This window comes from Sinocyclocheilus anshuiensis, unplaced genomic scaffold, assembly GCF_001515605.1.
Source record: "Sinocyclocheilus anshuiensis isolate Anshui unplaced genomic scaffold, SAMN03320099.WGS_v1.1 scaffold306, whole genome shotgun sequence".
NCBI lineage: Eukaryota > Metazoa > Chordata > Actinopteri > Cypriniformes > Cyprinidae > Sinocyclocheilus > Sinocyclocheilus anshuiensis.
In genome coordinates, this window is record NW_015544175.1 from 772,105 (window position 1) to 790,651 (window position 18,547).

The window sequence follows — 18,547 nt, forward strand, 5'->3', positions numbered from 1 at the left end:
TATATATATATATATATATACAGTATATATAGGAATAATAAGGAGAAAAATAAAATTTTGCAATTGTATTAAGCTGTTTGCCAATGCTTTGAAAAAGATTAAGTTAAAGATAAATTTAAAAACTATTGCAATAACTCATCAGTCTATCAATGTATAGACTGTAAATGACTTCTTATTGAGTTATTTTAGTACAATCTTTTTTTCATTGAAATTTTTCTTATCTAAAAATTCTTAAAATGATACATTCCTTGAGATGTTAATTTACATTCATTAATAACCATTAGGGGGGTATTTTGTCTTACTGTACTGGTAGCTTTTTTTCCACTTGTTTTGTGAACTTCTTTATACTTAAATCACGTGGAATAAATCAGTGGGAAAAATCCATTTGTATATTAATCTGGGATATTAGAAACTATTTAAAAAAATCACACTTCAACTTTAAATAGTTTTCATCTGGAAATACAATGAATATATAATTATGCTATATACACACCTTGATCTGTCCCTTAGAGCACGGTTCGCTGCAGACGGATCGGACCATCTCAGTGCGGTTCGTCATGAGTTTGTAATCACTGATGCTCAGAAGACCTTCGTGCCACGACCCCACATTAATGTAATCATAGCGGCCCAGCTCCTCCACATACTGTAGATTCATAATATCATACCTTAGAGCATAGAAAAAGAGAGAGAGGGGGGTAATGATATGGGTAATGAAAAAAAAGAGAAAGAAAAAGAGCAAGTCTGCCATAATAAATAGCTCGGCACTGCTGAAGCCTCGGGACTAGCAAGAGGCAGAGTTCACACTTTTACTATGTTCACACATCCAAGTCTCTCAACTTCGCATCCTCCACCTGGGATATGAATCCACAACCTCCCGAGTGCTCAGTCTACTCATCCATACTAATGACACTCCCTAGCTTACAGATGAGGCAAAGTGTCACAAGCGCACACATTGGAGTGGAGAGGACTGAAGCATCTCCTTGAGACAGGCAATCTGTTCCACTCCAAGTCCATTACCATCTGATACGCACCTTTTTGCATGTGTTGGCTAGGGTGCCAAATCTAACCTGAGGTAATGTGTGATCAATTGTTGCCGTAGAGAATAGGTATTCAAAATGGTCAGTGTCACACTGGCCATTCAGGTGTGAGTTGTCACTTTGACCTTAAACTAGTTCTGTTTCAAAACCTAGTGAGCTGCCTTGGTACACTGGTAGTTTCCTTCTAAGGCACCTTCCAAACACTCTGCCTCATTTAGAATGCGCTACATAGGTAGCAATTCCAAGGGCAATTGTGTGCGATGTTTAGGGTGACCATAGATTCTCATTTTCCCGGACATCTTATGGATATGATTTCTAAATTGCCTAAAATGTCAGGACTTTGAATTTGTTTTCATACTTGCTGAAGGTAAGGACTAAAAAGTAGTGTGCAGGCATTGTACATAATTGACCAGTCTTGGTGTGGGATATACAGATAGCGGTCAGCAAAGCAAATACGTGTACACATATAAATTCTGAGGACTATAGAGAACATGTTAGTAGGAAAGCAAAGTCAAAACCTGGACATTTCAGGCAATTTAGAAATCCCAGTCACGACATGTCCAAGAAAAAGAGGACAAATGGCCACCCTAGTAATGTTAGCATGTTGCTAAGCTAACAGTGTAATAATCCAAGCATAAAACTACACACAATAATTGTGGTTTACTCTGAACTATAACTAAACTAGTCTTAGCTGGTATCCCAACCTGTGGCAGGGTTTGTTTTACAGTGGTTTTGGGCACATTTCAAGTGGTCAGAGTGAAACACCAGACCGCCGAGCTAAATTTGGCCAGGCTGGGAGACCATCTTAAAACCATTACCAGCAAAGTAGGTAGGCTGGTTTAAATGTGTGTTTTATTTTTATTTATTTATTTATTTATTTTTAATTTAATTAAAAAAAAAAATTCAGCAAGGTGACTGGTTTGGAACAATCTACTTTGCAATGTAGCAACTCCACATGCAATAGTTTTTGATGTTAGCATGTTACAAAAGTAAACAGCATGATACTTTAAGCATAAAATACACAGATTTTGGATAAAACTGTACATTTTTATTTACTCTATAGACTCTATATTGAATGAAATGAGGTTATTTATAATCAGTATATTTTCCGCTTTTTTCTTTTTTTTTTAAACATTCTGGGATTTACTTCTCCACAAACGTCATATGTGAGGTTGCCTACCCTTCGGACCCTAAGCTATGATGCCTCTATAGGTAGCTTTCTAGGTTTTGAAATAACACACTAGTACTAGCACATACAAAGTATTCTTATCATTTACCTTCCAGGTGAGTCTCCATTTACATCAAAGTAGATTTCCTCCCCAGACACGCCGGTAAAAGAGGTCTTGAGAATATAGTCCAGCAGCTTACTGCCATCAATGGGATCCATTGCCTCGCACAGGCCAACATGGTCTGGGCACAGCTCTTCATGCATGTCATGAAGACCATGAGCCATCGCATAAATCGCATTGATCACGAAACCCATCTTGCTATCCTGGACATAGTTGTCTTTCAAGCTCTCATTTCCTGTCAAGGAAAGATTTTAAACCAATGTGAGCAAGATTAAAGTGAGGACAGCAGTCGAATTTGTGCCACTCTGCCTCCATCCATCCAGGATTTGTGTTTTTTATATTTGTTTATCTATTGAATTTGTTGGCAATTTAGCAAATAAAAAATATGGATGCTAAATGAATTAAATTACCCCGAAAAACTAAGTATAGCCAGAGGCTCTGTGCTTTCAAAATATAAACCAATATATTAGCAAATTTCTGATTATTACAGAATACTAAAGGCAGAATGTCACTTTCTCTTAATGTTATATATAATTTCATGCCCCTAATATTAAAATGAGATCACATTTAATACACTGAAGAGACTGAATAAAAGGAAGGAGCGTCCTGGCAAACTACATGCTTTCTTTGAATTTCATATCTTAGCACTGGACCACTGGACAAAAGCCATATTCATAAGCCAGCCGATGGAAAAGCCATTCTAGTGCTACATATACAGTGGGTACGGAAAGTATTCAGACCCCCTTAAATTTTTCACTCTTTGTTATATTGCAGCCATTTGCTAAAATCATTTAAGTTAATTTTTTTTCCTCATTAATGTACACACAGCACCCCATATTGACAGAAAAACACAGAATTGTTGACATTTTTGCAGATTTATTAAATTAAATCATAGATTCACTAAATTAATTATCATTTAAATGTAGTTCCTGGAACTGCACAAGCTGTGCACTGCAAAATAAATAAATAATTTTCTTAATCAGTACTTTTGTCTTGTTTTTTTTTCAGTAAAAATTATTTAAAACATCCATCCTTAAAACAAAATAAATTCACATGAAAAGAAAAACTGCTAATTTTTTAAACCCTCATATTTTTTCTTGTTTTAAGCTTAAATGATCAAAGTTTAGTGAGATTTATGCATAAAACAAGAACAAACTTGCCAATGGGGTGAGATTTTAATCATTTTAATTTTACATTTAATTAATGCAGTTTTGCTTCTCACGTAATGTTGTTTTGATTTAAGCATGTACAGATATGTATGCAGGAAAAAAGAGAAAAATATTGATTCAGAAAATTATTTATGCAGTGACTAAATCAACCAGGTGAACTCTTCACTCTTACACACATGCAAACTGTGTGGGTACCTCGATACATTGTGATTGTGTCTTTTCTTTGCGCATTCACACAGTTTCACACACACACTTTGTGATGGCTTATTTCTTCTTGTGCAAGTTTCTCTTGTGCTCTCAGTGCCATCAAGCCTACCCTACAAGCAGCACAGAAAAGCTGGACTGATATCTTATTTTGGCAGCATAGTGTCTGACTTTGCTTGACTTTTAGGCTAAATTGAAGTCTTTTAGAGATACAGCTCTTCAAAATTTTATGATCAATATCAATCTGATGCCTTTCCAAGTGCATGGTCAGGATACAGCTATAAAATATGAGACAAAGAACAGACTTTGTAGCAAGCTTTGAGATAAATGTTCATAGAGTTCTACAGGATAAGTATATTTACAGAGGGTCTACAGCTTTTTATAATGACAATGATGAAACTGGCTGATGTTTTTCTGTCACAGTTTCATTTCCCATCTTCACTGTATGTGATGCCTTTCTGAACTGCACATCATCTTCATAACTGAGAATAGCTCTGCCAGTCAAAGAAGCCAAGCACAGTCCAACCTATTGTGCTGTCTGTTGCCATAGTGAAGTGCTTCTTCGGTGCAGGTATCATAACATCATAATGTCTCTCATCAACTCTCACTTACCACCATGAGGGTCTTTCAGAAGAAGAGAACAATAACAAACTATAAGCTCTTGTCACTTATTAAAACAATCAAAACCTAACCTACATTACTACACAGACTTAGATATTTAGGCTTTAGTGATCCAATTACATTAAGATTGTATTTGTTCTTTGTGTTTGATTATTTTTATGCAAAATAAAATTTGTAAAAACAAACTGTGGCAGAAGCAGCGTTTTTTTACTCTCAAGTGCTTTCTGAATAAAATATTACGTACTAAAATAATATTTCAGAAGATATATTTAAAAGATGTTAAACTATATTTCTATGTGGACAGGCAAAGAGAAGAATTATTAGAAAAGCACAAAAGATGAGGGGGCACAACTCAGTTTACCTATATCACCTTTTAAAGCGCCGACCAGACGATAATTACATGAAAAAAAATGGAGGGAAATATACAGAGATACCATTAATCATTCAGTAAATGAATTCAATCAGACAAATATATGCAAAACAACATATTGCCAAACTGACAATATATGTGACCCTGGACCACAAAACCAGTCTTAAGTGTCAATTTTTTGAAATTGAGATTTATACATCATCTGAAAGCTGAATATATATTATTATACTTTCCATTGATGTATGGATTGTTAGGATAGGACAATATTTGGCCGAGATACAACTATTTGAAAATCTGGAATCTGAGGGTGCAAAAAAAATCAAAATATTGAGAAAATCACCTTTATAATTGTCCAAATGAAGTTCTTAGCAATGCATGTTACTAATCAAAAATTTAGTTTTTATATATTTACAGTAGGAAATTTACAAAATATCTTCATGGAACATGATCTATACTTAATATCCTAATCATTTTTGGCATAAAAGAAAAATCAATAATTTTGACCCACACAATGTATTTTTGGCTATTGCTACAAATATAGCCGTGCGACTTATGACTGGTTTTGTGGTCCAGGGTCACATATACATCTACTTGTTCTCCTTTATTTTAATTAGAGCTAATATTAAATGTTACAGATATCTTACATATTCATATTGATATAATTTGAACATCTTCTGGTTCTTTGTTTACCTGTGCAGATTTTCTGGTAGTTATGGTTCTCCTGAGGATGACCAGGAATGCGGCACTGGAAGCGGTACTGCCAGAACTCAGCAAACCACGGGTTCCTTGTATTGGTGTCCAAACGCAGCTTCAGAAAGTAGTCATTAAATGACTGAACTTCTTCCGTTTGCAGCTTCATTGTGATCCCACCATCTGCTTCCTGCTCATATCCTTCTACCACCTCATCACGATCTGCCCAGCCATCACTTCAGAAGGTGAGAGAGAACATAACATGTCAGATGATGAGGAATTTGTGTCATAAAGATCCAGCTTCTTTGTATAAACATGGCTTTCATATTACTGCATACAAATGAGATTCGGTTACACCAGTGGGCACCAAAGCATTTCAGTGTTGGGCTGTGAGTGCTTCTGTTTAGCTGATATTATGTAATCCTGGAAGTGGACTGAACATTTTAGGATTTTGTGAATGTATGGAACTTTTGAACAAGTAAATTGATTTAAATAAAAATCATTGAAAGATATATTTCATATTCTACCCTATTACTAACTCGAATCCTGGTGTCATTAAAGTAAAAGAAAGAAATTATGTCTATTACGTTTTCATTTTATAAGCCATTTTAACTTAAACTGTTATGCTGATTTTATACATTTATTTATAATATAATACAGTTATTATTAAATTAGAAAAATGAAAAATAGAAGCATTTTTACTAGTCACTGCAGACTTTAGGACCTCCATTTTCTTTCTTACCTCATTCTCCACTGACATATTTCTCACAGTCAGCATGTTTTGCTTATTATGTTTTGTTATTCAGTTAAGTATCCCATTAATCCATTTCTTCATCATTCTCTACTTGCCCAACTTCCCTGCACACCAGCGGTATTGTGGTATCATAGAGCGAATTAGACAAAATTACCTTTAGAGGCATTGACCTAAAATACATCTCCCTAAACAGCTTTGCACCCCACAGTAGAGCGGAAAATGGCAGAGATTAGATAGAGCAGAGCTCTACAGAGAGTTTTATTACCTCTATGAATAATGAATGAGCTGAAGCTCAGGTAGACTCACTGTGCTGCTATGATAGGCAGATATGGCAGTGTCCTGAGGCTGAAGACAGGCTAACTTCAGCAGCGATGGCACATACTGTAGGCGGACAGGAGCTGTTTGATTTCATCACAGCTCCATCCATCCCTAATTGTCTGCTTAGATTAATTTCAACATGTTCACCTTCCCCACATCATTTTCGATTTTCTCACTTCTCGCCTTGTCTCAGTGCACACTTATTATTGTGCCTGGTTTTTTACCATTCCTAATCTTGTTTCTTTACTTCTCCCTTCTCTCCTCTCCTTCACTCCCTTTTTGCCCTTTCTTTAAAAAATATACAAAATATTTGTTGTTTTTAGAATATATTACAGTAAATGACAGCAAAGACATTTATGTTACAATATTTCTATATAAATTTCTATTTTAAATAAAGCTGTTCTTGAACTTTCTATACATCAAAGAATCAAAGAAAGGTCCACAAAATATTAAGCAGCACAATGTTTTTAACATTTATAATAAGAAGAAATGTTTCATGAGCACCAATGCAGCATATTAGAATGACTTCTGAAGGATCACGTGACACTGAAGACTAGAACAATGGCTGCTGAAAATTCAGTTTTGTCATCACATTTTAAAATATATTAAAATAGAAAAAAAAAGAACTGGTTCATAAGACTCAATTTTGTTTAAGAATCGAACATTACAGCTTGTGCTGTGTTTGTTGTTGCGTGCAGAAAACACTAAAGATCTAAAGATGTAATTAACTAACCTCACCAGATGATAAAACGGCATATGGATGAAGACAATGTTCGCCAATGGTGACTAGATGCTCTGCTTTTTTGGTCCTCCTCTCTTTTCTTTTCCTATCCTCCATTCTCTCATTACTCATTCAAATCCAGTATATTGTGCATGTGTGCTCTGGTTGACTGTTGCTAGATCCTCTCTAGAGGACTGAGTAAGACAGTGCAGGCTTAGGCTGAGGACCATTAGAACTCATCCAGAAGCCTTTACTAATTCATGGCGCTCCAGTTAGCAGCAGCCTGGCTCTGTGTTTCACAAGCACCATTGCTGCTGGGAGCCCCCATCACGCCTGCTCTCACTTGCCCCACACCAACTTTCATCTGCCTCTATTACTCTCTCTCTCCATCTCACATTCACATACACACATGGCGAGCCTTTGTCATGGCCTCTCTACATGTCCTTTTTTCCCTCCTAAACACCCCAAATCAGTCCATTCATACCCCAAACCTTTCAATGTCAGCCTCTTTTAAATATTCTTTGAATTCACACGGGACAAAACTTGAAAACGTGCGTAGTGACATGAAGTAAACAGTGTAGAATCAACCTCTTAAACATTACAACAGCAGTCTGAGCACAAACAGATGTGCTTGAAGTCCTATGGGACGTGGTGTAATACAGTTCCAATGACAGGGCTGCTGGGATGCCTGCAGGCTTTCCTCGCTCTAATGTAGTTTCGCTGTAGCTGTTTGAACCTTAAAGACTTGAAAGTGACCTCAGAGCGCCTGTGAAGTGCTGCAAAAGACTGGCAGGTCAACACAAACAGATTTATATCTGCAGCTTCCCAGAGTCTATAATGTTAATGCTGATTCAACCCAGCTACCTTGCTTTCTAGGCTTGTTTTTGTGCCAAACTCTCACACAAAACAGTATTTTTTTTCTCGTTTCCTGTGTCTTTTATCTCTTCTTACAGTTATATCCCAAGTTTTATTCTAATGAACTGATTTTACAGCCAAATGTTGCAACTTCCCGTATGCAGACATTTCGAAAACCTGTTAAAGTCACTCTTTCTCAATCTCTGCTCACCCTCATGACTAATTAATACATTTAAAATAGAGGGCTAATGAGAAAGAGATGTTTCCTGAGAATCAGCCTCCGCGGGGCTTTACAAGAGTGGTTCTCTTACAAATTCGCAATATCCGCAGATGATAACTTTTACAAGGAGGTCACAGGCAATCATGCAGTACTAAATGCACTGAAGAATGCTGAATCCAATTCTCCACATTACTTGAGGAGAACATAACCTCAGAAGAAAAGCTATTTGGAGAGTTCAAGCGCACCTATGAGTAAATGACCCACTTAAATACAAACGTGGTAAAGAATTGTGCTAAAGTCATAAGGCAAGTTTAGAACATGAAACCATAAAGGGTAACACAAGAAGCAGAAGTAAATCCAGGACTGAGCTCAAAGACACTATGCTTTATTAAAAAACACTGATTAAACACTGTCAAACTAAGATAAAATGAGGTCAAGCACTTTTAAGTCAGATTATCATTAGCAATGGTTGTAGGGTCATACTATGAAACAGACGTCCATTTCTAGTTTGATGAGTGATTTTTAAAATGTATTGAGAATTTTGTAACAAATAATAAAATACATGAAATGTAAAATGTGGGCATATAATTATGCCTCTTAGAAACAGAATTTAAATCTTATATTTATACAAATAATTACTTCTCAATTATCAGTTGTTTATCTAACAATACCATGGTAACAATGTTGACATTTTAAGATTGCCCTCTACTGACAGACAAAACATAAAATAACAACATAAAAAATACTTTTTGAAAGAATGATGCGTGTGTGTGTGTGTGTGTGTGTAGACACACCATCAACATATACATACATGCATGCATACACACACATACACACTGATAATAAGATAATGATAATAATATTTGATAATGTTTCTTGAACACCAAATCAATATATTAGAATGATTTCTGAAGGATCATGTGACGCTGAAGACTGGATTATAACTGAACACTTAATAATTATTGGATTGTAATGTAATATATGTAATAGATTGTAAAAAATGTTTAAAATGTAATGGTTTAAGTGTATAATAATTGCATGAATATGATATAAAACAATTCTAAAACAATAATCATCACTAAAAGTGAAAACAACATTGTCTTAAAAAAACTATAACTAGTGAACTTTAATTTGGAGCAAGAGAAAAAGGGGGAGTAACTTTAATATGCCAGAGGTGTGCCACTTTGCTCACAGCTGATTGGTCCAGAACATAACTTGCCCCGGTGATGAAAAGCCGAGCCACTAAAAACCCAGGCTTGGTACAAACTAAACTGATGGTATAATTGGTACCAAACCATGGTTTAGGCCCCTGGTGAATGGGACACACTGATAAGACTACTAATTTCCATCCATGACGAGACACATCTCAAAGACAATCAAAAACAATGACAAGATGACAGCTGATTATAGAAAAAAAAAATCTGCAATATTCTCACAGGATGAGCAGAGCTGAGCAAAAGGGTCTGGCTGCAGCTTGGTGCTTGCACTCTCAGACGTGCATTCTCAGGCTTGCACTCTCAGACACTTGCACTTCCGCTAGCGACGTCACTTGCAGTCTTTTTTATTTTTTATTTTGTTCTATTTATTGATTACTTTTTGTTTGAATCTCTCAACATTTTACAACAGTATAGCCAGGTGGTGAAGACAAGACAAAAGAAACTAAATTACGAAGTCACTTGCAATCGCCACTTGCACTCTCCGCTACCTGCGACGTCACTTGCAATCGACACAAATCGTGCGTGTTGCCAACGGAGACAAGACGCTGTGGTGATTAAATTATTAAAACTAATTTAGTACTATAACATACAGGGTCCTGCAAGAAAAAGACAAGACCCGCAAATCCGTGGCCACAGAACAGCAGAATATGAACGCAATGCACAAAGTCTCTCGTTAAGCGTTTTCCTCCTGTAGAAAAACATAAACACTTAACATGGCGTAATGTATTAAGATACATTAAGTGCAATTAAAAGATCAAATTCGATATATAGTTATTATTTAATGTACTACAAGGCAAGCAGATGGCCATGAACACAATGCGCAAACTTTCACTTGTCCTCCCATACAGCAAAACGCTTAATGTGGCATAATAACGGATGATAAAGACAATTTATAGGCAAAAAAAAAGCCTATATGTCTTGTTGTTGACTCAAAGTATATACAGAACAGCATTTGGTCTTTATCATCTTAGTCCATTATGCCAGACATTATGCCACGTTTTGTGGTTAGAGGAAATACTATATACATATTCATTATATTAATAAACTGTATATTGAATTTGATATTTTAATAGCATCTTACATTAAGGAGAGGCAGCATGATGCTAATTAAAGAGAGAGGGCTTCTCAGGGACGTTCAAGTTGCAAGAGGAAACTTAAAGAATGTACAGTAATAACACAAAAATGTGTATATACTGTACTAATTTATATATCACCTACCAAGTGAAAGCATAAATAATTGTGAGAGTATATATCCACCACCTATATTACCAACCACCTAGCAACTAGCAACCACTTAAAACATTCATAAACTGCCCACATTAGTCTATCACCGTGGTGTTGAGTTTGACTGAAGAAACAGTCATATTCTCTTTTCTGAATCTTCTTTTTCTTTCTTCTTTATCTGAATGTGTAATGAGAGGCGAGAAGGAATTTTTGGAGGAAAGCGCAAAAGGATTATTGGGACTGGGAACACAGAAGGCACTAGGGGAGGAGAGTGCTGCCGTTTAAACATTTAATTTGGATTCCTGTCAGTGCTTGAAACACAGCTGAAATACTGAGAAGCTGATGTTGTTTTTCTGTCCTGAGAGCAATAACATGTGACTATGAAAATATCTCTGGGGCACATGCTGTATGGGACTTTAAATAAGGGGTAAAAAAATATAGCGGGAATGAACCATGATCATTAAGAGGCAGAGGCAAACACAGTGCCCAGTATAGCCTGACAACTTCTGAGGAATCCAATGTAATAAGCGTTCAAGTGAAGCTGCCCGGGAGACTGAGGATGTTGATTAGAAATTCCGATTCAATGTTTTTTCTTCTGCTGTGGAAAATTACATAGCCTGGTTTTTGGTGAGACATGAGCTGGCTAAGGCCAAAGCAGAGGAGAAGAACACCTGGATCTCATCCTCTTTTTCACAGAAGAGCTCTCCAAACATACTCCCTCCCTTTCTCTCTCTTTTTCTTAATCACTCTCTCCTTCTCTCTCATTTTGTGTCTATCTCAGATACACATCATCAACTGTCTTGGCTTGAAGGCTTGGACTCAGATTATCATGACAATGCACGACGTGTTTTAATGAATAAATCTCCATCAGTTCCCAAAAGCGGTTTTGCTGTCTGTCTCTCCTATTCTCTCCTTTCCTCTCAAACATGTACTGGTAAAAACACACATGTTAATTTCTATTACCCAGCTGAAAACTGAATGAGACAGGGTCATGCAAATACGAAAATAGACAAAAATCCAGATTCCAGATACAATGTTTTGACCTAGAAAGTCTGTTATCTGAATATGATGGCCTGCCTGTGATCGTACGTGGGTGGGCTTTAGATGTTTCCTTGATATAGATTAAACAAGATAGCTGATACAATTCATTTCCAGATCTTCAAGTCTGCAAGGATTCCATCTGAGAATATTATCCAGTGTTGCTCTGATTTCGCTATCATACAGTCTGACTGATCGGAGTATAGCCTTTGTAAAACAAACCCAGAACTGTGCGGAAAATGTATGATTGATTATATGTTGATATCTTAATACACTGGTTACCCATTTGTCTATCCACTTAGAGGTACCTGGGGGGGGTGGTCTTGTATCATCATGAAGGGGTCTCTTTTGCGATATTGACTGGCTGACTGTACATTATTCACCAATCGAATTTGGCGAAAATTAGGAAATATTGGACTGCTTGACCAATTGACCAAGTTGTCCACATGCCACAACTGACTAATTAGTATTCTCGAGAGACTTGCAATGATAAGTAGCAAAGTAAGAACTAAATATTTTATGGAGGTATGGCTAATGATGACTAGTGTCTTTTTAGTATCTTATTATAGTATTTATTAATTCTTTTAATTAGATTCTATTTTTCTATTTTCAGTTTTCATTTTAATTTGAGTAATTTTGTGTTTAGTTTAATTATGTGCTTTTTAGCTTAAATTTATTTTTGTTTCAGTTTTAGTAATTTCAGTAGTTCAACTTTTTGAAAGGTTTTCATCTAATATTTATACTTTAATTTATTCGAATATATGTGATATGAATATATGAATATATATATGTGACCCTAGACCACAAAACCAGTCATAAGGGTCAATTTCTCGAGATGTATACATCATCCGAAAGCTGAATAAATAAGCTTTCCATTTATATATGGTTTGTTAGGATAGGACAATATTTGGCTGAGATACAACTATTCTGGAACTATTCTGAAAATCTGGAATCTGAGGGTGCAAAAAAATAAAAATATTGAGAAAATCGCCTTTAAAGTTGTCCAAATTAAGTCCTAGTTAACAATACTGCTAGGGTCCCATATTTGATTCTGCTACTCTATATTCTGTCTACTATATATTATCCTGATTAGAAAACACGCTAGTAACATATGGCACATTCTTAATTTCCAAGTCACAAGTGATTGCATGATGCATTCACTATTGGGGGACCAAGGATCATTTTTTGTTTGCCTACTGGTTATTTGGCATCAAATACATTTCCTGAGAGGCTGTGAGACTGAATATTTAATACCCAGCCCACAGCATTTTTCCATCCCTATCTAAAAACAAGTGATCACCCTCTCTGGCACACACACCCAAACATAAACTCAAACACTCACACCACATAAGACAAAGGCAGGAGGCAGTTTCCAGGGATTTGTGAGCCAGCTACTGGATCACAAATTATTCATTAGTGGTGAAAAGTGTGAAAAGCGCCTCTGTTCACAATGTCCATATTTAATCTCATCTGGTTTCCCTGGAAACTTGTGTATTCTGTAGCAACACTTATTTCCAATTCCGATGTCTCTTCTTCTTTCACCATAATAAGAAACACATGCATAGGCACTTAAAGCAACACATACATAAAAATATTAGAATCATTAAATCTTAATCTTAATCTAAAATCTTATTTTGCACACAATATGCAAAAGCATCAAAGATGATACAGTTGTGATATAACCATGAGCAAGACAGTGTGGGTGTCATTTTGACTTCTTTGCCCTCTGTGTCTCTTCCAAAGCTTGCAATTTATTCCTCTGACATGATCGAACATGATCAAATTATATCTAAGCATCGTGAGTGATGCAGTTTCTCCTGCCTTGAAATGGAATGGTTTTCAGCCTTACCTTCCAATTAGTTGGAACTCTCCAGAAACCCCACGGCGCCGCATGGCCATCAGCAGGCCACGAACAGTCATTCCTTCACAGAAGCAGAGGACCACGCGGGCTTTGGGGAGACGCTCCCGCAGTTTCTTAAGCAGACGGTCAAAGTGCTTTTCGCCAGCATTACTGTATATCTTATCAGAGTGGGCGATACATAGACCTTCCTCTGTGGCCAACTCCTTAAAGGCCTCCATGCCACTCTCTCCATAGTTACCTGCATTCAGACAGAAAATGTAGGACGATTAATAAAGGATACGCTAAAACACATACGAAACTAATCAAAGACACAGAATGGAGGATGGATTACCGCTACTGATCCAACACCTGTCAGACCAGTCAGAGCCCAGGATAAGAAATGGATGACAGTTGACTATGGAGGACACAAAATGACAGGCAGACAGGCAACTGAAAAACATGAAATGGAGAAATGGTCACCACCATTTCGGATACAAATGGCATCATACAATTAGAATGAGAAACACAGAAATAAACACAGGTGTTCCTGTGGCTCAGTGGTAGAGCATTGTGTTAGCAGTGCAAAAGGTCGTGGGTTCAATTCCCAGGGAACTCACATACTGGTAAAAAATGTATAGCCTGAATGCACTGTAAGTCGCTTTGGATAAAAGCGTCTGCTAAATGCATAAATTCAAAATAAATAAAAAATGTAAAAAACTCACATAAATGCCTTTTTGGAATACTTCAATCTGACTGGTTGAGCACAGCATTCTATAATCAAATATTTTTTTGTATAATCACTGATAAACTGCAACAGATTTTCTACATAGCTAGTCTTAAAGGGATAGTTCACCCAAAAATGAAAATCATGGCATCATTTACTCGCCATCATGTCATTCCAAACCTTTATGATTTCAGGACACAATAGAAGATAAATACATTTTTACAAAATCTCAGTGCTTTTTTGAATGAAAGTCAAACGTGTTTTGGACCCCATTGACATTTAATTGTATATACAAAAACAGTTGAAACATTCTTCAAAAACATCAACATGTGGGTGAGAAAATTACAGAATTTTCATTTTTGGGTAAACTATCCCTTTAAGTAACTCATATCTCTCTTCTTCTCATATTTCACAATGATTTGTTTATTTATTGTGTAAGAAGCCAAAGCAATAAATGCCTTCATAGTGATTCAAGACCTGATCACCCGGTCTGGGTTTATTTTTCAGTAAGGACCAACTGACTGAACATTATCCTTTAATTATATTCCACAGGCATTGTACTGTAACTAAACAAGTAGGACACCAATAATACTTTGTGGCGCTCTTGAGAATTACTGCAAATTACCATAATAGGTCACTTGAATGTTCTGTGTCCTTTTCAAAATATTGTATGAAACAGAAACGGGTCCGTACAAAAGGTGCAGGCTCACAACGGTACACTTAAACATCTTCTGTTCCATCCAACGTCTGGGCTGCCAGGCGAAATTTACATCTCATTGTGCAGGCAGCAGAGGTCACTACTGTTGACTGTGCTCAGGAGAAGAACAGTGCTACTGTCTAATCAGGAAAGATGAGTGGTGTGTGGTCACTGATGCCTGTCTGGAGGTCAGTCTCTGTAGTGTGGGTGTGCGGGTAACAATTCAAGCACATTTACTGTTCTGTGGCTCTCTAAGAATTCCTTTTTACTCTGTTTACCTCTTTCTTTATATTGTTTGGAACAAATGTATTTGCAGGTTTAGGTTCCTCTCTTACTAGCTTACTTCCTTTTTCTCTTTCTGACAAAAAATACAATGTTTGTATCATTGTCTTTTAACTCTTTGTCATTTTTAAAGGTGTCTCATTTGAGCTTTTCTGCTTACTATCATAAAACTCACGACTTGTGAGTTAAGATACCGAACTCAAATTAACATAATATTGTATCCCAAACACTCAATCCTTTCATTCTTTGTTAGATTATGTGAGCCTGCTTTGAAACAAATAGTTCAGCTAAAAAAGGAAGCTAGTCTGATGTTAGTGATGTCATCCTGATGACATATTTGATCCATATAGTTAAAATATATGAATATCCTACAAAAGAGAGGTACCACAGGTAGAGTGTTAAATAAACATGTTTACTCTAATACTCAAAGTTCACTGCTCTGTTGTTTTGGTGATAACTAATTAGTGTGCCGACTTGGCTGTTTTTTTTTGTGTGTGTTTTTTTGGCACTTTTCAGCTGCTCACACTGGAACATCAGCCAAACCAGCTGAAGACCAGGCTGGATGACCAGCTTAAACCAGTTAAAACCAGCAAGCAGGCTTTAGTTTTAGATTTTTCAGAAGGATTTACATCAATAGAACTCTATGTATTTTTTAAAGATTACCATGGAAGCTTGTTTCAAACTGGTGCCTGTTTAAATATGGCCATTAAAATGTCTCTAAACTAGAGACATTTAACTGAATTTATATTTGGCCATGTAATTAATGTAATCAAAGATCTCTGCTGTTACTATGAGCAACAGGCCATGTTGTCCGAGTTACTGATGTTGTGTTTGTGAATCTAGTTCATGCCTGATAAACCATTACACAGTCTCTCCTGAGAGGGAAAAGTCATTTTACTAATCATTTATCAGCAAACCAACAGAGCAGTGAACTTAGAATTAGCATTATATTGCTTATTTAAATCTGTCTAAAGGTGCCCCTTTATAAGATATTCTGATTTTTTAACAAATACTTGTTAGAAGTATGTAGAGGTGTCAAAGTCTATTAATATGAAACAAGGAGGACATCACTAACAAAAAAACAAGTTACATTGTGTTTTATTCACTAAAGTATGCTTACAGTAACCTAAAGAGCATATATACCAAGTCATTTTTTACCTTATTTACTTTTAATTCCATCAGCTATAATGGAACAGAATTAAAACAGTATCAGAAAAAAAAGTGATGTGGCCCATGAGGACATTAATCATCTCAATGTGTGGTTTAACAGACACGCTTTCCACCTCTGGACATTTTATATTCAAATCACCTACTGAATTGAAAGTGATACAAACAACAATGCTAGAGGGAGCAACATAAACTGTGTATGTTGTGGGAAGGGAAGGGGAAAATACATTATTACCCTCATTATGTATGGAGAAACTGACTGAGTCATTAAAGCATGCTTCCATGTGCAAATAATAAAAGGTATTTTGGTTCACTCGCACTACAACTCTAATGGGAGTGAATTACCATTTAGGTACATTTAAAGAGTGGTGCAATCATTACCTTCAAATTACAGTTTTTCCAATTGTTTTTACTTAATTAAAAACGTTAACACTTAAAGGGGTCATATGACGTTGCTAAAAAGAACATTATTTTGTGTATTTGGTGTAATGCAATGTGTTTATGCGGTTTAAGGTAAAAAAAACACATTATTTTCCACATACTGTACATTATTGTTTCTCCTCTATGCCCCGCCTTTCTGAAACGCGTCGATTTTTACAAAGCCAGTGGCAAATCCTTTAAATATGAAAATGTACTTACAGGCTGTGAGTCAGAAGCGCCAGACTGTCCTTACAAAGTTGGAATTGCCCCACTTTATAGAAACAGCCTTTGTGCACTGAAGGCATTGTAGGCTACTCTCCCAGGTTCAGGAAACAGTCTTCCGTAAAATGCGCTGCACACATCTGAATAGTTGGGTTGAACTGTTCTGGAACAGTGTTGTAAATACAACTTAACCACTGATTTCTAGTTGTGTTCTCTTTTGGAAGGCCAAACCAAGTAGTTTCGATTTCACAACAAAATACAGCGTCTTCACGTCATGGCGGTGGCAGTAACAATACTACAGCGAGAATCAAAGTTACGCCTTCTTTCTTTGCGTGAACATTTAGGCGGCGGTGTTATGCAAATCTTCCCACACAGTGACGTAGACATGTGGGGGCGCGTTTGAACGAGGTGTTTTAGGAGGGTGTGGACGAGTCTTAACTTTTATAAAGAATATCTCTTTGGGTTTGAGACTTTAGTCTTTGCAACTTTAGGGATCTTATACGAACAGCTTGTAACACTCCAAAGAGAAAGGAAAACTTGAAATTGCATCATATGACCCCTTTAAATCCTGTCTGTTATACGTTCATGCTTTTATATTCAAAGTCAGACTTGCACAACCTTATCATTCTGTCAATCTATAGTCAAAGTAAGGAAAACTAGAGAGTGTTATAACATGGAGTCTAATCAATCAGAAATGAGCTACAATGGTGAAATCACTATCATACCAGCACCCTCTTAACGAAATAGCAGTTGTTGTAAGCTTTTAAGTCAAATTTCATATCTGGCTTATAGTTGTTAAATGACAGAACAATTTTGATCGGTAACATCCACATGATCTCCATGTTTAAAAAAATAGAAATCTGGTCACAGCTGACCGGACAGGGAAGGCTGTAACAATGTGCTTCTACTGGACTCACAAATATTCAGTGTTGGGGAGTAACTAGTTACATGTAACGGAATTACGTAATTTAATTACAAAATAAAAGTAATTGTAATCAGTTACAGTTACTAAAGGCGATTTGCAAATAATCATAAAAAATATAAAGTGTCAGACTTATTTCTTCTGGAGGTAAAGCTGGATCACGAACACTGGGTACTGATCTATCCTTCAATTTGAACTTTTTAACAAAACCTGCCCTGAATTGTCCCTCGTTCAGAAAGCAGTCTGGAGTAAAATATTCAATAACTCTATTATTTCCTATATGGGTTTATGTATATTAGCTATGCTTCATTTTTTAAAGATTAACTGTTTTTTTCCAAGGCATTGTTAGATTCCAGTGTTTACTGTCATAGCTATGTAAAGATTTGATTCCAAAAACAGTATCGTAGCTAATAAAATATTTATTGTTATGATTTTAAATATGTATTTAACCTCAGAATTATCTCAAAGTAAGTCTGATTTTGTGGTGGCTGTGCTTCAAAGGGGACACTGATCTTCCACAAGTTGGTATGATTCTTTAGGGTCTTC

At 36.3% G+C, this 18,547-nt stretch overlaps 1 protein-coding gene across 4 annotated transcripts in view; it reads right to left on the bottom strand.

Annotated features, from left to right (window-relative positions):
* LOC107696122 (metabotropic glutamate receptor 1-like) overlaps positions 1-18,547 on the bottom strand; it is a 30,567-nt gene that overhangs the window by 6,532 nt on the left and 5,488 nt on the right. For 3 of the 4 annotated variants that reach the window (XM_016496305.1, XM_016496306.1, XM_016496308.1), the window contains exons 3-7: positions 13,577-13,826; positions 5,381-5,616; positions 4,682-4,690; positions 2,315-2,561; positions 494-665 (exon numbers count right to left, since the gene is read on the bottom strand). In XM_016496305.1, coding sequence (XP_016351791.1) covers positions 494-665; positions 2,315-2,561; positions 4,682-4,690; positions 5,381-5,616; positions 13,577-13,826 — 914 coding nt within the window. The remainder of the gene's footprint in view (positions 1-493; positions 666-2,314; positions 2,562-4,681; positions 4,691-5,380; positions 5,617-13,576; positions 13,827-18,547) is intronic. The other variant, XM_016496307.1, reaches the window with a different exon arrangement.